This window comes from Anolis sagrei, chromosome 3, assembly GCF_037176765.1.
Source record: "Anolis sagrei isolate rAnoSag1 chromosome 3, rAnoSag1.mat, whole genome shotgun sequence".
NCBI classification, from domain to species: Eukaryota; Metazoa; Chordata; class Lepidosauria; order Squamata; family Dactyloidae; genus Anolis; species Anolis sagrei.
In genome coordinates this window covers 241855616-241882436 of record NC_090023.1, presented here as the reverse complement: position 1 = coordinate 241882436, position 26821 = coordinate 241855616, and the positions used below count along the sequence as shown (strand labels likewise).

The window sequence follows — 26821 nt, the reverse complement described above, 5'->3', positions numbered from 1 at the left end:
TTGTGTCTGGCATCTACTTTACTGATCCCCTTCACTCTCCCATAGAAATGGGGGTGGGAGAGGTAGTTATCACAGGAACTTGATGAATCCTGGGTCTAGTGACAAGAAAGTCATAGAAAATTTTTTACACTTATGATGCTTGTGTATGATCAGTTAATACAGTTTGGGAATGAAACTCTCTGTAGCTATCATCATTAATTATGCTAGCTACAGTTGACAGAAGTTGAAGACCAATACCTCTAGTGCCAACATTTGGTCACAATTGTAGCAGACACAATATATCATGATCTCCTAGCCAAGCCAGAACAACACAGAAGCCCAGTGCAGCTAGAGATATAAAATTTCCAGAATTCTTGAAGTCACTGATGGAAAAGAGTTTTATTCCCATTTACCCAATTTTTCTCCCCAAGCTTTCACATCTCTAAAGACAGCAAGTTCACACTAAAAGGTTTGATAGATTTTTTTTTAAATTAAGAACAATTTGACAAAGGAGCAAAAAAACCAAAATTATCTCTGTCTTGTCAAAAGAGAGGGTGGAAATGATTCTATATCAATTACAATATCCAAAGAACTATCATATCAAAATAATTCACTGAAAAGAGAAATTTCTTCCTTCAAGAAGAAAAAACCAGTATAAAACAAAGCCTGAGTGAATCAGAGCACAAAGAGCCATTCTATCCACAGACATGTTTCCTTCATAAGTTCTTATTTAACCTCTCAATGTAGTTATTGGCTGCTTTCTGTCCCCCATTTAAGAATAATAGACCTGAATTCATCAATAGCATTCCATGAAAAGCACCTTCGAGGTGTTCATGTATTACTGGAACTCCTGCTTTTCTAAGACGTGAGACATACATGAGTCCGTCATCTCTCAAGACATCATATTGACACGTGATAACATATGTCAGGGGTAATCCACGCAACTTGATGTCATCAACCAACAGAGGGGCTGCTCTTGGATCAAAGAACTCTGGATATTTCCATCCAACCTTTGAATTTCCTGGTACTGGGCTGGTATAAACATGGCCTCCTTTAAACCTTTCAGGTAGCCATTCACTCCAGTTTACAAACTTAAATAAATGACTAAATTCTGGAGGAACATACTGGTTGGTTTCTATAGCTTCCAATAGAGAGAGGTCGGTGGTAAAGTATTCACTCCAGAATCTGAGCATTAAAGATTTAGGCAGTATTGGCATGTTTCTATTGTCTTGATAGGATGGCAAATTCATGTCAATGGTCTGAAGAGCAGGGTAGATTAAAACTTGGATCTTCAGTTTAACTTTGACATCAGGATCATCGAGAAGCTATAAAAATTTAGAAAGATAAAGAGTTGTAATTCTCATATTCTTTTCCCAAAACAATGGATTTATCTAAGCAGAAAATATTTCATATTCTACAGTGTACGTAGAAAGGAGAATTAGGAATTTCAGGGTAAGAAGTTTCTTGATTTTATTATTCAAACCTGGAGAAATAGGTCCAATGTATATGTTTAAGGAGTTCATTTTAAAAAACACACACATTCATTCCCATCCATTTGTGGGGATTTCTAGATAAGGGTACTAACAGTTGTAAGGCACAGTTACTTGTCACGAGGCATTCTATTTTTCCTCTTATTTCCTAATGGACTTTCTCTGGTAAAAAAAGAAGAGATGGAGGAAGTAGTGGGGACATGGCATCATCTGGACATGAGCATACATTCTCCATGAATGAAACAGATTGATTGCATTATAAAGTATTACCTGAAAACACTTTTTCCATAGGAAGCGTGGCCCGAGATACTTAATATTCTTATTTCCATAATGCGTCTTATACTAAGATAGTTCTCAAATTCAGAAGTCTCAAAATTTGAGCTTTTACTCATCATAAATAATAAAGTAACAAAATCTATACAGTAGCATTTATTCACCAGTAAGTTTACTTAGGTAAATAAACTCATACTTCTCCTAGAGCACATCTAGCCTTACCCTATCTAGCATTGCTTCCCTTATGGGGATGGGGCAACCTGGAAAGAAGTTCTTGTTCATGTGGAAACTTTCCATGCAAGTACTGATGCCTAGTGTGTAGATTTCGCAAATGAATAGGAATGTCTCTTTTATCATTTTGCATTCCACATAGGGAAAGCCACAATGGATGGGGCAAGTTTAGGCACTCACTGTTTCCATGGGAATCAAAGGAGAATAATCTATAATGCTTTTCCTACTGTTCTTTGTTCTGATGTCTTAAAAGTATTTTGGAGGCTCATATAAGACAGGTCCTAATTTGTTCTACCTTTTCTAAGCATAAGACAAGAGTCAACAAGCTAAACATTGTAAATATAATGGAAATTAGAGCATTTCAAATTTCTAAATCCACACAAACATCTGCTATACAGTTACACAGACCACCAAAACAATTGTTATTACCAAGAGTTCTGGATAATTGTCACTTTGAAATTCTTAGCAACAATTCTGTTTCTGCTACTACAACACCTTTTATTTAAATTCTTTATTATTTGATGCCCCAGTGTGTAAGGCTTTTTTACCCCAAACATTTTTGGATTTTGTCTCCCAAGCCCCATCGACACTGCTATATAACCTAGTTTCTGAATCCATATTACCTGCTTTGAACTGAATTATATGAGTCTACACTGTCATATAATCCAGTTCAAAGCAGATAATCTGGATTCAGAAACTGGATTATATGGCAGAGTAGATCCACCTCAAAATCTTTCAGACTGTCCTATGAGAACAGATTATGGGAATTGCAGTCTTAAAAAATGGATGCTAATCCAAGTTTGCAAATTACTAGATCATGATATAGAACAATGCATGGAAGAAAGGCAGTTCTTCCTTTATTTCAACAACTCACTTTATATCAGATATTCTTCCAACAGCATTGTCTACCAACATCTCCAAAAGACTATTGCAGAGGATTCTTTAGTTATATAGAAAGGAAACACAACTTTAATTTCATCCATTTTGGAACCATTACTATCACATATCTTTTATTCACCTGCTGTGTTACGGCTGCAGCCAAGTTCCCTCCTGCGCTGTCTCCTGAAATGCATACTCTTTCTGGATCTACTTTGTACTGTTCAAGAACACTCCTTTGCAGGAAGTACTTTGATACTGCATATACATCTTCAAACTGAACCGGAAAATGATATTTTGGTGCCAATCTGTACCTTTGTGGGAGAAGACCAAAAGGAAGTGTATATATATATATATATATATATATATATATATATATATGCCATTTATGAAAAACAGGGAGAGAAAGAGAGAGAGATTTTAGACATGTCTTCCTGCAATTAATCAGCTTTATTTACATGCTCTTCACATCCTCAGGACAGTTTCATCCTTTACTACTACAAATGGGGATAATTACAGTGCATGTCTGGAACGTCTGTGAAGGAAATCAGGCTGTTGCTTAGAGTGAGCCAAAATCGCAAAGTCACATCATCCATGTAGGAAAAATTAGTAAACTACCTTTTCTCTTTTCTCTTTTACTTTAAAACTCCAGTACAAAAGAAAGAAGCACTCCAGTGCAAAATGCAACATTTTCTCTTTTCACTTTAACACTGGTATCAAACACAAGGCAAGTGTGCTGAATCACCATGTCACTGTCTTTGGCCTTCCAAATACTGAACTCTAACTCCTGTATTCTTCATAGCATCATTACTAGACATCATGACTAGAGCTGATGGGAATTATAATACAGTAACACCTGAAAGGGTGCAGTTTGTACTGTTACTCAGGATGTGGGGTTTGAATTTGGATAGAAGGCTTCTGGATATCATGGCTGACCTTAAAATGTCTTTAGCCTTTCCCCAACTGCAAAATCACAAGTACTTCTTGGGTTGCAATTCCCATTATCCCCACTCCACATGACAAATAATGAAAAGTGATGGAAGCTCCTGTTCAATAACATATGTGGAAATTGGGTAAAAACTAAAGAGCACCAATCAATATGTTTAAAAAATCATAGTTGGTCTTTTGTATCCTCTGATTCTCCATCAATGGATTCTACGGCCCTTTGAAGGCAAACATAAGGCTGATGTGTGCTTTCATGAAAATGTGTTTGATACCTCTGCTTTAGCATATTGGTGAAATTACAATAGACAGCTACACAAGATGTGCAGATTTTTAGTGGCACACATGTTTGTAGCTAAGATGTCCTTAGTTCATTCCCATTTATAGTTCAAAATTCATCACAAAGTTTTTCAGGTTTGTGCTGACTTGTAACAGCTGCTTTCATGCAGAAGTGGGAGTTTTAATTCATATATTTTCTACACGACCAGACCACCTTATTATATTGGGTCTAGTTGGAATCATGCTTCTAATAAGCCCACTAAAACCAATCGGACTCACATTAGCAGCCCATCTACCATTTGTGTCAATGTATTTAGCTGTATCGCTTAATCTAGTTCTAACTCACTGTATTTCTTCTTTTCTTAACTTGTTATTAACTGCCAGTTCTTGTAAAAGAAAAGACAGAATTATGGGGAATAAAAGAGAGCTATCAAATAGCACAAAGTTGGATTGTCTCAGCTAATATGGCATAAAATCTTAATATTGCTTTTGAAAGGGATCGCTTTGTGTGAGCTGGTCAAATAAAAAAATGGGATACAAAAGAAAGTAATGTTTGTAGAGGAACTGATTTCTCCCTCCAGTGTTACTGAAAAATTATTAAAATGACATCATTTGCTTTTTTTCAACTATTATATGTATTCTCATGTGACATTTTCTCAACAGCATCAGATCATGCATTAGATTATTATGACTAGTGTGTCTGTATGGATACTGCCCTTCAATCATGTTTTTCAGGGTACTTTATATTTAAAAAATACAATTGGCCCTCTATAATTGCAGACTTGATTTTTGTGGATTTGTTTATTCACTGATTTGATTAAAATTTTCTCTAGGAATCCTCTAGGTCTTCCAGTGTGATCCTGTGGTCAACTTCTGGCAGAACCAAGAGCTTCCTAGGGAGGTGTCCTCGTGGATTTTTAATTCCCCCTTTCCCCACTTTCTAATATCCTTTTTCACTCCCATGCCTCTAACCCCAGCAAACATGGAGGGTTAACTGAATGTATAAATCTTGATCTGTTTCTGGACACCATTAAAAATTATGGACATGAATAAATAAATAAGTAAGTAAATACATATTTTCATGGATTAACAAATGTAGAGAAGTCTATTATTGCAATTGAAACTGGTCCGTTAAAAAGAAGTCATCATTTATCTCAAAGATAGGGTTAAATATGACAAAACTCATGAAAATCATTGGGTTTCTACATCCCCATCCATAATCCATACTGGATTATTATGTGTACTCGTCAGTTCTGGATTGTCATAATTTTTAATCAGATGCACAAAGAGAAAAAAAAGAATGAATATGAATTCTCCAAAATTTCACTTTGGAGCAGTCTTTCTTACTCAATTGATATGACGACTGCATTTAATCTTTCAGATGTCCATCTTGACATGAGGTCGTAGGAACCCATGGCTGCAACAAAATTAATGACAAAACATATTTTACTACACTTACAAAACAAATGGAGGCAGTTCCCTATTTTTCTTGGCAGTGGCTTTTTAAGCCTTTTCCTTGAATCTCTACAGTTCAGTGATTCCTTGGCAACAGAAAACAACCACTGCACAAATTGCTTTATCTAAAAGGTGGAACTATATCAACCATGACTAAGTGCCTTGACTGGAATCCAAGGAAATATCTTAGACAGGCATGTAGCCAGGGAGGGAGGGGGGTTGAGGGGCTTCATTCCCCCCCCCCCCCCTGAAATTCTCATAGTGGTTCGTGAAAAGGCCTTACTGGTGCATTATTTAAACTGTTATGTTTATTCATGTCATGATCTGATCACCGTACTCAATATATCCCATATGCATGGGGTTATTGGGGTAATGATACAAAAGGTTTGCTAGGGTAGACCCTCTTTCACTCAGACTCAGCCCCCCCCCCCGAAACGCACCCCTCCCCGAAACCCCCCCTGAAAAAAACTCAGCCCCCCCCCCCCCCGAATCGAAATCCTGGCTACGGGCCTGATCTTAGATGAGATCCCCCCCCCATTCCTTCATTTTACACTTTGGATATGTGATATATATTATATACCCTGTGTTACATCTTTTCATCTCTGAGTATCACAAAAAATTCCAGTTTCACACATGTACATTAATGTAATTATGGATTTGTGTCTGATTAGAAAACTATGCTTATTTAATTATTAATTTTACCTTCTATGAGTTTATAATGATGTTACCTTGTACTGTTTCTGCTTTATCACCAAGGCATTTAATGTTTGCCTTTTTGCCTGGAAGCCACCCTGATTCCCCTTGGGGAGATAAGGTGGCCTATAAATAAAGTATTATTATTAAAAGAAAACCCTTAATATGCATTATGCTTTGTGGTTTATGCAATCATCATCCGGATATGATGTTTTTAATGATTGTAAAACTGATGTTGGAAACCGGCCTGAGTCCTTCAATAGAGGTGAGAAGACCGGTATACAAAACTGCTAAATAAATAAATAATAAATCTTAAACTGGTTTGAGGTTTTCCCTTTTCCTCATCTGCACAGCAAAACCATTTTCTTTGATATCTGTTTGAAGCTGCAAAAAATGGCCAATGAGAGGGTAATAAATTGCTTAGAAGATCCAAAGTTGTAAGGATTAATGCTGCAGCTCTACATTACTTTAGGAAAGTAATTCTTCACTTGAAGGAAACAATTGGTAATTTTAATAATTTTCTTTCTATTGTGAAAAAGTCTTCAACAACAACAGAGTTTTTGAAATCTATTTGCAATTCAGAACTTATAATGGAGAAGATTTGCCTGTGTTGTTTTGCCCAGAAAACAACATTTTCTGCATGGAACTGTTATTTTCCTTTTGCAAAAAAAGTGGTTTTTGATTCAAAGCAAACAGATGCAGTTTATTCTTCTTAGAAAATGTTTTGCTATCTGAGAAGAAGAAACAAATGGTTCCTATCTACAAAAACTGACCAGTGTGCCAGGTGAATTCACAAATGGGGCAGATTTCTTCACCACATCTTAGAATTGCAAGCTAAATTAGAGCGTATGGCTCAGGGTTCACATCCCACTCCTAACTCCCAAGGCTTCACCATTGATACCTTCAGCCTTGAATCTTCTACATAATAGTATAGGTAATAATGCATGTATCTGCAGATCTTTTAAGACAGAGTTTATCTGCTTTCAGAACATTTTCACTAAAATTACAGCTATTAATTGAAGAAATTTGACCGTTAAACTGATTTGCTAATCTAGGATGGTGTCATGTTCTCAATTGGATATTCTGCTGTAGTAGATCTCGCATTACTTTCTCCTTAACATAGAGCACTATTCCGCTGAATGTCAGTTGCCAGGATCCACAAGGGGGCAGGAAAGAGTTATGGCTTTTTCATCCCACTTGTAGACAATCCAGAAGCATCTGATTATGTGAATGAGATGATAGACTAAATTTACTTTGATATGGAGCCATTAAAGCTTTTCTTGTGCTCTTTAAGATTTTCAATTCCATATTCCATTTACTGAACTGTCACCAAGGATCTCTCTTGGATCATCTGAATTAATAATTGGGCAGAGTCTTAACTAGGATGCATGCAACACAAACATCACCATTCAAGAAACATCAGAATTTGGTGTCATTATGTCCATCCTTTTATCCAAAGCCACAGTATATTAAGCTCTCGTGCTAGAACATGGTTGAACAACTATTGGATTACCTCCTCCTCCTCCGTGACCCTCAGTGGTTCATATGTTATTTCCATATCAATTTTCAACTTTTCAATTTTCCTGATACACCTAGGGTCCATAAAAATGACCATGGGTACCTCCTACAGCCCATGGGCAGAACTATGACCTCCCTTGGATGAAAGCCGCTTTGAGTCCCCCCAGAAGTGAGAAAGGCACCACCTTCTCGGTGGTGGTCCCTCGGCTGTGGAACACCCTTCCCGTGGACATCAGACAGGCTCCTTCCCTGTTGATATTCCGCAGAAAATTAAAAATCTGGTTGTTCAAGAAGGCGTTCGAACAAGAAGTGCAATGATTGGTAATGACTATAGGAATGGAATAACGGAAATGATATTGGATCGTGGTTTGGACGATGAGACGACACTGAAAGGTTTCATAGTAATGACAATGTTTTGTATAATGCTTTTTGTATAATGTTTTTTGCATGATGGTTCAAGAATTGTTTTTATACTGTGTTTTGTATTTTGTTCTTCCCATGTTGTACACCGCTGTGAGTCGCCCTTGGGCTGAGAACAGCGGTATAGAAGCAAAGCAAATAAATAAATAAATAAATACTGTAAATAAATAAATAAACCGCTTTGAGTCCCCCAGGAGTGAGAAAGGCGATATATAAATAGTGTAAATAAATAAATAAATAAATAAAGCCAGTGTAAAAATTTAACCAATTCCTCATGTATGCAGGGAGTAAGTAATAATGTTTTACTAATGTATCCACAGCATGTAGTATTTCGGCCTATGATAACCAGGACCCGAAAGCCAAGCTGTGTTCACTGTGGGATTATGTGATTTCTTATTATTATTTGTAACTCCCCCTCCCCAAACAACTTTCCCACACTATTTTCAACAGATGTCCCCTAGAAAGACTTTATAAGGAACTTTTGGATTTAGAAGGCTACCAGCAGCCAACCTTATAGCATCTTGCACGACAAATTCCACCTCATGAAAAGCCTAAAGATAGAAACCTCTATCCTTCAAACTACATACAGGTCTCTCCATCCAACCTGCAGTTTACTTGACTGTTATCACCAGTCAATAAACAGCAATAACTGGGTAGTAGGAGATAATTAATTTTAAATAACTATGCCCTGAGTAAATTTTTTAATTCAAGGTCCATACTAGCAAGAGAAAACGCTTCCTGCTTACCTGCCCCTCCAAGACACCATCCACCTCCATGAATAAAAATTACTGCCCTTTTCAAAGAGTCAGGTTTTTCTTTAGGGACATATAGACGAACTGGAACATCATTCATTTTTGTGTCTGTTACAGTGACCTTATCATCTGATACTGGTGCTACATTTTCTAAATATGTGAGCAGCATCATTGTTTCCATGTAATGGGCAAGACCCAGTTTCTCAGCGATGTCAGCCTGGAAAACAAAGGGAATATTTATGTCAGAGGGGGTTTTTTTTTTAAAGCTTCAACTGCATAATAGTCCACATTCACCAGTACGCCTTTCCTTTATTTAAATTTTGATGCCAAAATTCAACAAACATGCAATCATCATCATCAACAATCTTTTAGGCTTTATAAATGCCCACAGCAAAACATCCTGGGCTTTTGCTACAGTTTTGTTTCATATGAAAGAGCACTGGAGATTTATCATTCTGTGAAATATATTGGGTGTAATATTGGAGGTTTGAACTCTGGGTTTATATAAGATCTACATGAAGAATCAAATCTTAGCCTAAATCCAATTGTTAGGCCCAACTAGAATTGACCCATTGCATCAGTGGGAAATTAGCCCCACAACACTTATGTAATTTCCACTAATTCACTGGATCTTTTGGAGTAGATTAAAAGCACTGAATTTACAACCATGTAATTAAATATAAGAGTTCACATGTAGATGTTACTGGGGAGATGCAACTTAGTGGCAGCTGGGCATTCTCAAAGAGTTAGACAAGGCTCCAAACCTTATCCAGTTATAGCAGTGGTTCCCACCCTGTGGACCATGGACCACCAGTGGTCTACAAGAACTAAAATATGGTCCGTGGCCTCACAGTTACTACACCATTTCAATGATAGGAACTGTTCTCGCGAAACCTTCTTATAGTGCCGAGATTTAATAAATATCATTTTCTGTGGGTGTGCAGATGGTGACTACTGAATGGTATATGTTCTGTATCAGAAACTAGAGCTGATGTGGTCTATCCTAATGCAATTTTGTGAATCAGCACCCCAGATAACCAAACTAAATCTAAAGTTGACCAAAAACTGATTCGTAACCCTTTGGTACTAATGTTGTAGAGTAGTCCCTGGTCAAAGTATTCCCTGGTCAAGTGGTCCTTGGTCATAGTGGTCCCTGTTCAAAAAAAGGTTGGGAACCACTGAATTAGAGGTACTATCAATAACCTTTCACTGGTGAGGACATATGAAAATGCTCAGGTCACTAGCTTCAACCAGTGTTTGAGAAACGCAATGGCTGAATGTTGAGAAAACATTTTCCCACCATAAATCTCACAGCTTTTTCCTGCAGCTTAATCCTTTTCCCCCTTCCTAGTACAGAAAGGGGATAAAAGGTTGACCAAAACATAGTCATGAGACATCAGGTAGTTCATCCAAATTGCCATGCCTCTTGGAGAGAAGAAAATTAAATGTGCTTCTAGCCTTTCTTAAAGAGTTTCTTTTTAGTATCATATTTATGTTTTCAGCTACTTGGGAAAAATATAATCCAGTTGCCAAAAACAAGACCTCTCTTTCTAACTCCTAAAACATAATCTGAATGGTTTGGGGCATTAATTTAGAACCCGAAGATGCCTTTATATGTAGTGGGTAAACAACACACTTCTCCAAATTTCTGTTCTGGTAGTATTGTGTGTCTGTTGGGAAACCGAAGCTAGCTTAATGTATTGTTACATAATTTATATTTCTTACATGCATGTGTGCTGTGTTGCTTCTGTGGGGGTTGAAGTCAAGTCACCACCAATATTTTCTGTAAGGATTTGATTCCTCTGTGAATGGTATGTACTTGTTCTTTCTGTGAATATCTGTCATTTTGTTGTCTATTTTATGCTCAAAGATAACTGTTACATAACTTGCCGCATAACATGAGACACTGTGCCATGGAATGTCAGCTGCCAGGGTCAACAAGGAGGCAGAAGTAAATTGTTGTGTTTTCATCCCAGTTGCGGATAGCCCAGGAACATCTGATTAGTCATTTGTGGGAAAAGGGCACCAGACTAAATTGACCTTGGGATAGACCCATTCGAGTACTTGTAATATTCTCTTAGCCATTCTGACCTTTATTTATTTATGTATTTATTATTTATTTACTATTTAAAACTTTTATATACCATTCTTCTCTAACCTCTAGAGATTTAGCATCATTCCACTAGCCTTGCAATTGTTTTTTTTTAAAAAAAAAAACAACCCTATTTTTACAAGCACAAAAAGTGCTACTGTTTTGGAAGGTGGGGAAACCTACAAACTGCCACCAGGGTGCTTACTATTACCCTGCACTGACATTTTTCTGGATTTAGTCTTCCATTAAGTTTAATATTTAACCCTCTAGAGATCTGGCTGACATTTTTTAAAAGAAGTGATTAATTTTAAAATACAGGCAACCCCCAAGTTACAAACATCCCATTTACAAATGGCTCATAGTTAAGGATGAGAGTGAGACAACAGGATGTGAGAGAAATCTACCTCTAGAGATAAAAAAAATTACTCCTGAAAGAGAAATCTTGAGAAAAAAGTATCTCCACCAATCCATGCTTCCCCAACCAGCCAAATTTTTCAAAATCCAATTATCATATTGATGGAAAGGTTAAATCTTCTGAATAGGGGCATAGACTTGCCTTGGAGGTCCTAGCAAATTCCTAGAGAGGGTATACATCTAGGAATTTCTAGATCCTCCAGGGTGACTCTGTGATTTTCTGGGGCTGGAAGTCTGGTAATTTAATGAAGTTTGGTAATATTTGCAGTTCGGTGGTGGTATCTGCAGTTTCAGCTAATTATGGTCAGCCCAGGAACATATTCTCCAGGGATATGGAGATCTTATTGTTTATTAAGAATTATTGTTTATTAATAAACAACTATGTAGTACACTAATGCTAAACAAGAACTTTAAAACTCTCAGCACACATTAGAACACTGAGTAGGAGGGTGAATTGCTTAAGGAGCGAGAAAAATCCTTTTGGAGCAACAATCTCAATTGTTTTCATTGTACACCTATGACTAAAGTATTTCTTCATGCACATATTGTAAACCTGTAATAACTGACAGTGTTCACAGATTTTCTTTAAAAAAATGCATTCTTTAGTGAGTCATGTCATTCCATGCTGTCAGGATACATAAGTCAACCAATTGTACAAGTAAATGATTATCTGAAAAAACAACCAAAGTGTTTATTTGCTACAAATGAGGTATATATCTGGTATGTCACCTCATAGCTGTATCTCCAACACATCCCAAAATCATCTTTTAGCTAAATCTTTGGAGAGGATGAGGAGAATGCTGCAGACACATCCAGCTATTTTCCTGTATCTGGATGCCCTTCAAAAAGCATCCACATGGATCTCCTAGGGGATCCTTTAAGTTGATTCAGCAGATGGCATCTTCACATCAAGTTCAGCTATAGAAAAATAGTTAGATGTGTCTCTACTGCTGCTTCTGCTCTGAAACAAGATGGAAATGCCATTATTAAAGGACGAGGGGGTGCTGCCTCACTTAGAATGGGAGTTTGGAGGAGTCTGTGGTTGGTATGTGGTTGCTAAGTAATTCTGACTGCCTCCACAACCCCCCAAAATGAGTTTTGATTGGATTTATCATTACTAACATGATGCTACATAAACCTACGTGCACCTATAGACATGATAATTTATTTTATTTATTTATTTATTTATTTATTTATTTATTTATTTATTTATCACCTGCCTCTCCTCATGGCTCAAGGCAGGATACAAATTGATTGTATGTACCACAAGTATAAGCAGGCTATTTGCAAAATTTGGTAGAATGAACAGTTTCCTGATCTTCTGTCTGTCGTCTTCCCCTCCCCTCCCCAACACTATAGGCTGGCAGTTTATCTACTCTAATCATTAGAATGAAAACTAAATGAGCTATCCAGGGTACTCAATCTATTATAAGGATAGGGTTTAATACATTGGATATTTCCTTAAAATCCTGGGTTAAAATGAGCAGCCAATTCACCACTCCACTGACTTGGAAGCTGGCATAATTGAGCCCCACAGTCCTGAAGCATGCATGAATTGGCTTGTGCAAATGTCTTTACTATATGTAAATATCAAAGCCTAGCAGTAATTCTGGATTCTTTTAGTGAACTGAATTGGATACCAGTACACACAAGCACTGAGCTGCTGAGCTTGTTGATCGAAAGGTCGCAGGTTCGATTCCGGGGAGCGGCATGAGCTTCCGCTGTCAGCCCTAGCTTCTGCCAACCTAGCAGTTCGAAAACATGCAAATGTGAGTAGATCAATAGGTACCGGCGCTCCATGCAGTCATGCCGGCCACATGACCTTGGAGGTGTCTATGGACAATGCTGGCTCTTCGGCTTAGAAATGGAGATGAGCACCACACCCCAGAGTCAGACATGACTGGACTTAATATCAGGGGACTACCTTTACCTTTACCTACACACAATTTAGGCTCAATTAACATGTTTTAGTCTTTGATAGAAGAAACAGAATTTGGCTAATTTATTGAAGGGTGGTTTCTTATGAATGATTCCTCAGTATAGAATTTTTCACGTCACAGAGATATTTTTAATGATTTGATTATCCTATTCCATTATTATTATTATTATTATTATTATTATTATTATTATTATTAAAGAAAGCACTATGGGAGAGAATACACTTGCCCATGTGATAGCTCAGAAAGTGGAGAATTTCTGTAGAAATTGACAGTGTATATCACATGTGATGGTGGCAAATAAATTATCAACTTTTCTTTAAACAAAACAGAAAGGCATTAACAATTTCCCTCACTTTATGCTCCTATTGGGATGGAGTCATTAAGCAAATTCAGAAATATTTATTGCCTCCCCTCCCCTGTCCTTTTGAGACCTACAAGCAAACAGGAACTTCTGCAATCCAAGCAGGCAATTAATGCACAGCCTGAAGGAAAGCCCTGAACTATGAAGAAATGCTTAACAGCATGAAACAGCAACAACAACAACAAATGAAATGGTGCCAGCAAGCAGTAAGGGTGTGTAGATCAGTAGGAGACCATGACTGTCAGGAGGTTTAAAGATGAGCCAAGGAGCAATTAGGGAAGCTAGCAGAAAGAAGAATTTACTATAAATATCCAAAAACAGTGTTTCTTAGTCCTTAACCCATGCATCCATTTTATAAGTACAAATATAAATATCTCATTCTTCTTTCAACCTATCTTGCCCAGTAATTTTTTCTGGCATGTAAAATAGCATGATTAAATGCAGATTAAACCATTTGTAAATTTAGAATCTATTTGAGGATGTAAATATTTGGTGCTGGGAAACAAATTTTATTATTATTATTTTCCACATTTCTAACCCACCCTTATCAACCCCCAAGGGGGGACTCAGGGCAGCTTACACCAGCAACAATTTAATGCCACAAAGTGTCAGATTTGTTGGGGGAACATTAAGTGAGCTGCATAAGGGGTGCACAGTGCCAGTATCCAGAGATAAGAAACTCCACACTATAGATTTTAAAAAGATAAAGGATGATAGGTACACTATTATGCAGCATAGGCTGATGGAACAAGCCATGTACAAAATTCCCATTTTCTAAAGAAAATAAAATTATAAAATATAATGGGTTTTTTTCAAACTATAAAAACCTACCCTGGAATACTGATCGTACACTCAAGGGAGCATAGTCCATTGCCTAAGAATCACAATTCTAAAACAATGGAATGGGGAGAAATGACTGAGAGAGAGAAGTGAAGAGCATCATCACACTATTATCACTGAGTAGTTTTTAAAGTCCTTAACAGATAATAAATATTATTAATAAATGCATTGAGATTCTTGTAAAGCACATGTGTTCATGTTCCATCCCAGATGTTTAATATTTAAAATGTGGATTATGGAGAAAAGCATGGTGTGAGCCCTTCGTTAATGATTTGCATCTGGTAGAAGTAATTCCATTTCCTATGGAATGTGTTTGTTTGACCCCACCTAAGCATAATAAAGGGTTTGTGTGATTTTAAAATATAGCTTTATGTGTATTTTATTTAATTTTAATTGGATTTTATTTAATATGTTTAATAACACAAAATATTTAATTGTTTTTAATCTTATTTTAATATTGACATGCATTTGCTATGTTTTAATTTGTATTGTGTCATGTTTGCTGTTAGCCACCTTGAGTCCCTATATCAGAAGAAAGACAGGTTCAAAATAAAATAATAAATAATAACTAGCTAAGCTATTCACCAGATTTAGTAAGCAGACTCAGGTCTGACTCAGGTAAAGGCCTTTTCCCCAGCTGTTCCTTCTGACCTGAACTCTCTCCTTAGCAGTTGTCTTTACACTTGTGCACGTTTTCTGTGGATGTGAGAATAGCAGTTGTGGAAAGAAAACATAAGTAAAAGATGATGAAGGGTTGATCCCCATGTATGATCTCACATTTGTGTATAGAAAGAAGCACTCCTAGGTACTGAGATCCCTAATGTCACTTGTTATTGTTCAGAACTAACACATCCTATTCTAGTAGCCTATGAGTTGTCTTTTAGGGAAGAACCACATTCCATTCATTATAATAAGCTACATGGTAAGTCACTAGCACATGTGGTTGCACAGTGCCCCTGTCCAACCAAAGCCATGGCCATGCACTCTAAGGTACAGAGTCGCCAGTAACAGAGGAGGATCAAGGGTTATTTCCAAACTATATACCTGCACTTACACAGAGATTGCATCCTCATACAGTTTCCTGAATTGAACTTCAGAATCATCAATCCATATAATCTCTTGTTAGCATTCAGTTTCAGTTTATTGGCCACGTTTGTTACAGCACTAAAGTATTAACAAAGCTGGCATACCCAACTCCAAAACTGATATAGGTTAGAAAGGAATTTAGTAACTCTATTTGCACCCCACCTTTTTGTAAGCCCGGGACTCAATACTGGCGTTTTGTTCAATAGATCTTACAACTTTGGGGGTTCATATATATTGTTAAAAGCTGAACATAACCTAAATTTTCAGCAGTGCTACATCAGAAGGGTTTTTGAGGCAGTATATCAGAGCAATGGGAAATGACATTTGTAGTGCCCTTTCAGTTGTGGGGCACATTGTCTGAAAAGGGTTTTTTGAGAGATGTGCATAAATTGTCTGAAACAGAAATCTTTGAAAAAATTATTCATTTCATTGATGTTTTAGAACAAAGAACAGTTTAACTGCATCTTGCAGTGTTATGTCATGGAACCATAAGTTGCCAATATCTCATGGGTATGTAGGAAATGACACATGATTAGAAATTGGCAGTAACATAATACATGTAACAACATGTTGCTTTGTGTGTTTTGAAAAGTAATGTAACTGATAGTATCACTATTTTTCTCCATGCAACAAGTTGCATTTACTCAATACTTCTCAATACTATTTTGAGGAATATTTCAGATTTCAAATCATTTTCTTACTTCTTCAGATGCATTCCACCCCACAAAAGAATTAAAAATTAAGTAGAGGGTAACCAGCTGTGAAGAAAGCATGTAAAAAAACTAAGTCAAAAGTAATGCCAATGCATAACAGAGAAACAGGTAACAGGTAAAGGTAATGGTAACAATTTGTTTTTAAAAAGTAATTTTCCAAGATAATGCATTTTGGTTGAGAGAGGAAGCATGTGGGGTGTCCATTTATGACATTCTCAATCCATATTGCATGTCATTCAAAATAGCAATTCAATGCAGATTGTTATTAAATGCCATTAAACAGGAGTGAAGAACATGTTGCCAACCCACACTGTAACATCCATTATCAATCACCACTTGCTATATCACCTAGGGATGACTGTAGTTGCAGTCCAACAATATCTAAATTATATAACAAAGGCAGCACTGATTGAATCTTTCCAGAAAATGAGAGTGATGTTTGTAGACAGTCCATGTTTTGCAGGCGTACAACAGTTGGACTGACAATAGCTTTATAAATAATCATCTTCATATCCCTACCAATATCCTGATTCTCAAACACTCTCTGCTTAATTAAAAAAATGCATTTGCAGAGCTCAGATGATCAAATCTCTTTGGAAGACAGGAACCAGCATCAGCATTCTGGAAAGAGCAAAGACCACCGGCATTGAAGCGATGATCCTCCACCATCAACTTCATTGAACTGGCCATGTTGTCCAAATGCCCAAACACTGTCTCCCAAAGCAGTTACTTTAATCTCAGCTCAAGAATGGAAAACCTTAAAAATGTGACATAAGCGCTGAGAGCTGATGATTCCTAGCCCTTGAATGTTCTAACAGGAGGTTAGCTGTTACAAACAGTGCTGTGGATTTTGAAGAGTCATAAATAGAGGGAGAGGGAGGAATAGAGAGAGGAGGAAGAAATGTGCCAAGAGGAAGTCATACTGAGCAAAGCTTTGTTGGGACTGCCTTCCATCTGAAAATGAATGTCCTCATTGTGAAAGACCAGGCATGGGCAAACTTCGGCCCTCCAGGTGTTTTGGACTTCTACTCCCAGAAATCCCAGCCAGATTACTGGCTGTTAGAAATTGGTGGGACTGAAGTCTAAAACACCTGGAGAGCTGAAGTTTGCCCATGCCTGTGATAGACCATGCAGATCCAGACTGGGACTCTACAGTCACTTATGGATCTACCACCAAGACTTCACTTCTGGAAGACAATCATACTAAGCCACAAGGAAACACCAGTGATAATGATGAAATAATATATGTTACCTGCCTACCTCTGCAGTAATACTGTTGCGATGTGAGAAGATGGAATCTGTACTTACTCCATAGTCTTCTGATTGGTCCTTGCCCCAAAGTTTGAAGCACTGCTGGAAAATATGCAACTTTCCAGATGTTGCTGAATTGCAAGTCCTGGTATCTCAATGACTGTTGGAGTATAACTCCCAGGCTAAGGCAGCTGAGAGTTATGACCCAACAACACCTGAATGCCCAGAGAATTCTGATATGAAAAGGTCAGAAAGTAAAGATCAAAGTAAGATGGAGCTATATGGAAGGAAAAGGTATTCTCAACTACAAAAAAAGTTTTAAAACTACAGTTACTCAGTTCTTATCTCTGGGGAAACGCAGATTAAACATCTCCAGAACACTCCAGCAATATCATTAACTGTCACTTTCTATGAATAACAATCTGAAAAGGAAAAGGCTTTCACCATGTGCTTGTTCAAAAATATACCGTTATGGCTTAATGACCACTGTTTCACAAAGACTATCCAGTATAGTGGTGTGTTATACATCAATATATGCTGTTGCTGTGCAGATTTTCCATGACTGCTATAAATTGTAAGACATAGATATATGCTTGCTTTGATGATAGACTGTACAGGTAGAAGTGATATCTGTACTGGCATGCTGTTAAATGAGCTGCTATCTTCATTTCACTCATACCTCCATCTCTGAATAATAAAATGGCATGTTTTGTCATTCCTGTTCCTAGTTTTAAAAACCCTTTATAGTAGGAATGGAAAAGTAAGACCAAGCTTCTGCAGGCATCTTCTCCCATACACCAAAAAGAATAAAATTCTTCTATTGGACTTTAGAATCAATGCAGCTTGACTACCACTTCAACTCCCACAGTCCAATGCTATAGAATAATGGGCATTGTTTCTTTATAGGGTATATCTTACCAAAACTGCTAGTGCATAGCCAAACTAAAAATCCCAGGATTCTATAGCTCTGAGCCATGGCAGTTAAAGTGCTATCAAACTGATATCGAGAAATTGGACATCAAATTATGAAACAACAACAAACAACAAAACTTTGTTTATATACTGCTCTATCTCCCCAAGGGGACTCAGAGTGGTTTCCAAGTAACATAATCAATACATACAAATAAAACAGCATAAACATAACATTAACAAGAGATAGCATAAAATAATATACATAAAAGCTGCAAGCCAGCCAGAACCAATTGAGTATGCACACCTTTCGTCTTACATAACCTTTTGTATGAATTGTCTCTGCAATGCTGCCTGTTCACACCCCAAATCCCTACCTTTAATTTCTATAATCCCCTCACACAAGGCCGTAGCCAGAAAAAAATTTCAGGAGGGGTTGAAAATTTCAGGGGCGGGGGGTTGAAAATTTTGTGGGTTGGTTGAAACCTGCATTAGAGTTCCTGGGTCCGTTTCTTGCTCCCATAGGTAAGATCAGAGCTATCTGTGGGGAAAGATCCAGCATCCATGCGTCAAGCCAGCCTCATCTATTGAAATGGTCATCATCCCCAAGTATCTATTGTGTACATTGGACTAACCCTATTGCATTAACCAGAGTCAACCCATTAAGCCCATCATGGACTCATTTCTCAAGGCCACTCTACATTATTTTCTGATCACACCCCTCTCATAGATAGATCAATAGACTGACACTTCAAATGCTCCAATGAAAATTTATTCAATTTCCCACCATATAAATAACTAACCCGTGATGATAACAGACCTACTCAGATACAGATCGTAGCCAAACAATTTTTCAACTAATCAGAAGCTGGTGCTGATTTCTTTAATAGCTGACAGATGTAAAAATATGCTCTGTATTATCAGTTGTGTTGTGTCAGTAATTTGGAATGCTTTCTCTGCCGACATCCTCTCTGACTATTAAGAATAAATCTCTGCTTTTGCCTTCTATCCATCGGTCTGATTTGGACTTCTGGAAAACTAGGAACACCAGGGTAAAATCACTCAACAAAAGTGCAACTTTGGCTCAAGGCTAGTGAGGCTGGGTTTTCAAAACAGCAAGAAGGAACAGTAAATATTAATGGCATGCAGATGTGACAATCAGTTTTGTTTTCCATCCAAATATTAAATGAAATTATTGATTTAAGTTAATTTAACCACTAGGGCTGGGTGGTTTCATTCGTTAATTTCGTAATTCGTTATTAATTCGTTATTTTTTTTATAATGAAGTGATATTGAACTATTCAGGAGCAACTAAAAATCGAAACGAATTTTTCAATCCGTTTCGTAATTGTTTCGTAATTGTTTCGAAATTGTTTCGAAATCGTTTCGTTATTATTTCCGCATGTCTGGTGCAAGTTTTATAGTTGTTGTTTGTTTTATCAGTGAAAAAAAAAATATATAATTATCACACCAACAGTCAACAACAGAGGGAGAGGGAAGCTTCAGAAGTTCCCCCTGTCCTATTTGGAGGTTTTTTTTAGCATATTGTGCGGTCGCGTCCGCCATTAACGAATCGATTCGTAATTGTTTCGTAATTGTTCCGTAATTGTTTCGTAATTTCCGAAATTTCGTAAATTTCGAACTTTTTTAAAGAAAAATTTCGGAATTCTTTTAAAAATCGAAACGCAAAAAAACCCTAAAAACGAATCGAGTTTAGAAACAAATTTTTCTGTGGTTGCCCAGTCCTATTAACCACGTTTCTTTACAAATTTAGCATGCCCGCATTCATAAATGACACAATGCATGGATTTCTGTCGTTATGAAGTGCTCACACTCAAAAATATGTGATTTCTTGGCATTTTGTTCCATTTACATAAAAAGAAAAGCTTTCTGATCCTCAAATAAGGGACATCCCCAATAATAACTGGTTGTTAACACCTTTCATTAGCACCTACCTGACCACATCTCCTTTCATAAGTCTGCCCGGCCACTGAGATCTTCAGGAGAGGCCCTTCTCAGTTCCACCTACATCTCAAGCTTAGTTGGTGGGAACAAGATGGATAGAAGGCCTTTCCTGAAGATCTCAGGGCCTGGGCCGACATATGCAAGGAGATGTGGGCAGCCAGGCACTAATGAAAGGTGTTAATGTCTCTGGAACCTCTGCCCAGGGAAGCCAAAACGGTCCCCTCCCTGCTGTTCTTTCAACAGCAGGCTAAAACCTTTTTATTTAGGCAGGTTTTAAAGAAGGGGTTTTTTAAAGATCAAGTTGGTGGCGCTGTAGTTTTAGCTTTAAATATGTTTTAGGGATTTTAACTGTTAATTTTTAAAACACCATTGATGTTTAATTCTGATTTAATGTTTGTATGTTTGTAGATTTTAAATTGTATGGAAATTGTTTAATGTAATTTGCTTTGAGTCTCCTTGTGGAGCAAAAAGCGGGGTATAAATAAACATTACTATTTTTCTTCTTCTTCTTCTTCTTCTTCTTATTATTATTATTATTATTATTATTATTATCCAGGTCAGTGTGCTTCTCTCCAGCATAATTTCATGCTCAACAATTTGAGGACTTGCCCTTCACACTGTTTTTTCCATCATGTTTCTTTGGCACAGTAAGAGAGTGTATACGTGCAGACTTTGGACCTCTTAAAAGGTTTGCCTAACTAAACATGGCAAGTATTCTTAAAAATGGGTGGATTGATTTTCTCCTTTTGTTCCATTTATCATTTCTCTCAGCACTTTGTTTGCCTCATCTATAAAATGCTTGAGAAAGAGATTGTTTGTCTTTTGTGCATATCTTATGATATATTCAAAGGTTTGAGATTTATAACTGGGACAAAAAGCAAGGGCTTGGCATTTGCTTACACATGTTGGCCAGAATTCTGTATCAGCAATTCAATTAATTATACTGAACTGTAACCTCTCCTGGTCCAACCCCCTCCTAAACCAGGCTCCAATTGTTGGTAGGATGGATCTTCTCCCCATGAAGCTGATACTTATTCAAATTGTTTGGGGAGAGGAGTTTCAATCCTGGCAATAGTGTCACAATCATGCCTAAATAACAATCATGACTAGAAAGTGGCTGCCTAGATTTGTATGTATGCCTTCAAGTTGCCTATCAATTTATGGCTACTTCATGAATTTCATAGTATTTTCTTAAGCAAGGAATACTCAGTAGTTTTGCCAGTTGCTCTAAAACATAACGTATAGCTTCCGATGATCAGTGATGGTTGCCCATACAAGTACTAACCAGGACTAACCTCAATTGGTTTCCAAAATCAGACAGGATCTGAAACCTTTAGAGTGTCATTAGGAATGTGAAAAAAGTCATTTCTGCCTCATCTGTCGCATTATTTCATAAGATTCATAATACAAAGAAATATTAAGAAACGCAAGGGGCACTCATGCAAAAAAACTTAGGAATCAAAACACTTACCTATGACTTTTCATTACAGTTCAGTAAACCTTATAAGTCTCCCCTAATCAGTTTCATGTTCAAACTGTACCAGTGGTGCAAAGCCAAAGAGGCCATTCCTCTTTAAATTAAGGAAAGCCAGGTTGCCTGTCACAATTGGCAGGGAGACTGAGAATTCTGGAAAATGTGGTTTGGGAAGGTGAGGAATCAGTAGCAGAGAATCAAAAGGCCATGCCCTAAACTACATTTCCCAGAATTCTGTTCACATCAGAAAGCCCCAATGAGGTAGAGGAGGACTATTGTCCATCCATAGTAGCAGCAAGAATTCCAATAAATTATTGAACCTGCAAAGAGGACTGATAGTAAATCTGTGCTGGATTGGGAGGAAAATCCCTAAGTGGTAATTCTATATAATGTGTTGTGTGTCATATAGAGAGACATTCAAGGGGATAGCTGTTGTGGCTTTTTCTAAAAGAAAAGTTTTTGTCAAAACTTCTTAAATTCCCCAAAAATCATTAGATGTGTAGATTTTTCTGAAACTTGGGGGAATGATTCCCTGACTATCTTGTTTAAACAAAATCAAGCAGCTAGCTCTTGTAGTTTTAAAAAAAGTTTTAAAAAACATTAAAAATTCCCCAAAAATCAGTGAATGCATTGTACTAGAGTCCTGCAACACCTTTTCACCACAAACCACATTCTGTCCAGATAATGCAGTCAGTAAAAGTTTATTTAGAGAAAAGTATATAAAAATAAGCAAATCCAAAAAAGAGAATCAAAGTCCCGAAAGTCCTAGATAGCAAAGAGCCCAAAATCCTTTCAAATACAGTTTCAAGCACCAATCAACAGATATATCCATAAACAAGATAGCATGAATCCAAGGCAGGCAATCTATGCTACGCATGAACTATAAACAAGAACAAACTTAGAAACTTGAATACACAAGTTCCAAAAACATAGGACCAAGAACCAAGAGCTGTTCATCTGAATACAATGTTGCTCTCACAATGCATTGTACAACTTTTAAAGTTTAGACTGCACTTCTGGCAGATTTTCATGAGAATTGATATCAGTTTCTCCAGTCTCATAGGAACTGCCAGGAAATTCCAAAACAACTCTCTCCAGGCCACAGCTATCCTCCTCTGGGCCCTCTGAATTGTATCTCAGCATCCCCTTCCTCAATTTCTTCCTTCCTCAGAATCTGACCAGGCTACAACAGGATGACTGAAGCATTGTGAACCTTGGGGGGGAGGGGAGGGGGGAGAGTAACAGTGGTAAAAATATGTTCTACAGTTGTAGCAAGTTTCATGCCAATAGCTGTAACAATGAGGGAAATGGGAGCCCCTGGAGTTTCCCCATTGGCACAATTACGTTATGAAAAACTAACAAAAAAATTGTTATATCTTTATAGTTACAATATGGACCCCTTACAATATTTTAGAAACACTTTTGAAATGGTTGTCTGCTCCCTCCCCCCAATTAAAACATTTTGTTTTCATTGATCACATAGGCCTAGTATTTATTCTTCTGCAGCACTTTTGCGTTCAAGATTTCTACTTAGAAACTAAGTAGTTAGTAAAGATTTCCTGCCATTGCCATCATCCTGTAGCTTCACACAGGCAGAAAAATGAAAAATAATATAACAACTTATATTGTTTGGCTGCTGCCAAAATATAGGGAGAAGGCCTGTATATTTGAATACAAGATATCTGGAAGACCACTTCATCCCATATGAACCTATCAGACATTTGCGATCTTCAAAGGAATCTTCTTGCTTGTCTCAACACTTCATGAAGTCAATTTGGTTGGTACACATAGCATCCGCTATGCAAGGTTGGTGTCCCCTCTTTTAGAAGTGAGCAGCCAACATAGAGCTGGTATATATAGCATTTAATGATTGAAGTTACTTCTTTAAATGCTTTGAAATTGGATCTTAGGATGGATTTTGATTATTTTAGGACATTTTAAAGTTTTAAAATACTTTGTATAGTTTTAATCATTTCTGTTTGTTCATTGCCTCAGAAACCCTTGTGGTGTATACGATTGACAGACAAATAGTAAACAGATATAGAGATACATCAAGGGAAAGGGAAATGAGGGCAACCTGAATGGCTTTCAATGTAAAAAAAAATCTGTATAACCCTTAGGAAAATTCATCTTCATTAAATGAGGCCAGTGGTAAATTCTTGCAATGAAAAGTGGTCCGGTTCAGGATTCTAGTTCACCAATCATACCTTGTCCTGGAATATGCCATGCCACACCCCTCTACAGTTTCCTGGCATTCTGTATTTACTGCACATGGACACATAATGCTAATGGCTTTCTGAAAACAGTGTTTTTACTTGAAAACCATGATTCTTCAGGCAAACAAAAACCCCAAACAGCACAGATAATTTTCTGAAACACTAAGATATTAATTTTATCTGCACTGGAGATAAGTGAGAAGGTTATTCATTCTACTTTCAAGAATGAAACAATCAAATATTCACATCCCCAAATTTCTATCTCCCTCCATCACTGCTAATTATACTGCTTCTCTTTTGTTTCTTCTGCTATGCACCTCCCTATGCAAACAAAGTCTCCATGATTCTGAATTTCTACCCACAGCCTAGCCTCACTTTGAATTGTCCTTTGCTCCCTTGGTCTGCCAACTCGTTTCTGATTTCTTTGTTTTCCTTATTTTCTAAGGCTGTATTTTTATGACCTCCTGAGATATCACTAACTCGCCCTGCAGTCACATGAAAGCTGACACCCTGCTACCGCCACACATGAGACTTTAGAGTGGCTTTTCTGCACACCTCAGCAAATATTCAGAAAAGCTGCTCTCACTAGAGCAGCAGGCAAAACAGCTTATCTGTGTTCATTGCAGTAGCTGTATTTAGCAAGCAAAATACAAGAAATCACGTATTAAGGAAGAAAACTGCACTTCATGTTCCCCTCCCTCTCTTATCATCTTTGGATGGTGCAGGCATTGTGTCTATTAGCATATGTGAAAAAGATAAAATTCAGTGTCAACAAGTTGAGTAACTGCTACATTGTTGTTGTGCACCTTGATGTTGCTTTTGACCTATGGTGATTATATAGTGAATCTATCACACTGTTTTCTTAGCAAGATTTATTAAGAAGAGGCTTGTCATTGTTCTTCTCTGAGGCTGAGAGAGTGTGACTTTCACACTCTTAGTGGGCTAAACAGGAATTCAAACCCTGCTCTCCAACACTTAAATTACTATATGACCAGTTAAAAACTACCCAGTGCCAAGCCTGAAACCACAGGTTAGTGTGAACAAATAAAAAGACAAATTCATTAAAGTATTGAAAGTGATGTGTGATTCCTATCATGGGCATGACTCTACTTACAGATCATTAGCTACACCCCACTTGTTTCATATTAAGAGGGTTAGTTTTCTCCCTCCCACATAGAATTTCAATTAGAAATTACATTACTAACAAGAAACATTCTAACCACTTTATATTTGATTGATTACTTCCAGAATTAGCCCTGGTTATTTATAGAAACATCCATGCAGCAGACTAAAAAGTATCTGGGCTATGTGAGTCATGGTAAGTAAAACCATTATCAAAGGATGTTGTGGATTTTTTCTGCCTCAGTAGTGAGCATCCCGCTCATATCTCTCAGGGAGCGCAATAAATTAAAGAGAAAACAGAATGCAGAACCTCTGAAAGCAACACATTTTAACAAGTAGGTAGCTTTTCCTCCATTGGCATTCCTTTGAATAGATTGAATATTTATACCCAAAGAGAGGCTATTTATACACAGAGAGAATGCGCCAGGTCTATACTATTCTACTCCCCCCCCCCTCATTCCACCACTCCCAATCATTCATTCAGTTACATATACTATTAGCTCGCATTTTGCACAAACCTGATCTGCTGCATTCCCTGCCCTTGTCATTTTCTTTCATTGCCTAATGCACATTTTTTTAATCTGAGCAATCTCTAATGCAGAGCCCGAGAATAAATGAACATTTAAAACACTTACCATGTGTCCTAAGGTTCTAAAGCCAGCATCGATCAGCATCAGTTTCCAGCCTCCCTCGCTATTCTCTGGAAGCGGGATGTAAACATAATAGGCAATCAGAACAGAAGCAACCAGGAGGCATAGTGATTTCTTTCCCATCTTTTACTATATCCTCTTTCTTCAAGACTGATTCCCATTGACTAGCCTCACACAGATACTTAACTGAGCAAGTCAGCTGACAGCCACAAAGTTAGTCTGCTGTTACACACAGATCACGCCCAAAGGGGTCAGGTCTCCTTTGATCACAGTAAAAAGGTTAGGCTTCTATACAGAGGCAAGATACAACAAAACAACCTGCAGTACTACGCCTTTTGCAAGCAATCTGGTTATGTATACTGAGATTAGTGAAGTTGGCTTTACTGCCAGGGAGATTAGGCGTCAATATCAAAGCAAAAAGGGAAAGGGAAAAAAAAGATTTTGCCCTGAAGATTCAGGCAGAACCTTCAGGGCATAGTTTGGAAGGAACATTTACACAAGAGCATGCAGTGTTGTGGGTTACCAGCAGCAAAAGTTATACCATACTACATTGACCACATGAGGCTTCAGGGGACATGGGAAAAGATCAAAACTCCTTCCCCTTTCATACTTGTTTAAAGGGGGGGAATTGGGTAGATGAAGCTTGTGATGCAAACTTCACTGCTGCAATCCCACTTACACAGAACTATTAAAGATACAATGCCTCTATCCACTTTGTCATGTGGTCATCCTGATAAGAAGCCTAAGTTATTTGTTCAAGACAAAACAGTGCTCCTGCACTTTGCATGACTTCCCAAAAGAGTAGATTTCAGCCTGTATGGCTTGACATGCAATTAGCATGACTAGCTTACAATAAATTAGCAATAAACTAGCTTACAAT

The 26821-nt window shown here is 37.5% G+C and overlaps 1 protein-coding gene across 1 annotated transcript; it reads right to left on the bottom strand.

Annotated features, from left to right (window-relative positions):
• Positions 1-359: 359 nt before the first annotated feature.
• On the bottom strand, positions 360-26274 carry AADAC (arylacetamide deacetylase). Its single transcript, XM_060767705.2, has 5 exons — positions 25927-26274; positions 8903-9125; positions 5418-5487; positions 2992-3163; positions 360-1304 (listed from the first exon to the last, which is right to left on the bottom strand). Exons 1-5 carry the CDS (start codon positions 26062-26064, stop codon positions 696-698), a joined length of 1212 nt encoding a protein of 403 aa, XP_060623688.2. The 5' UTR covers positions 26065-26274; the 3' UTR covers positions 360-695.
• Positions 26275-26821: the final 547 nt, after the last annotated feature.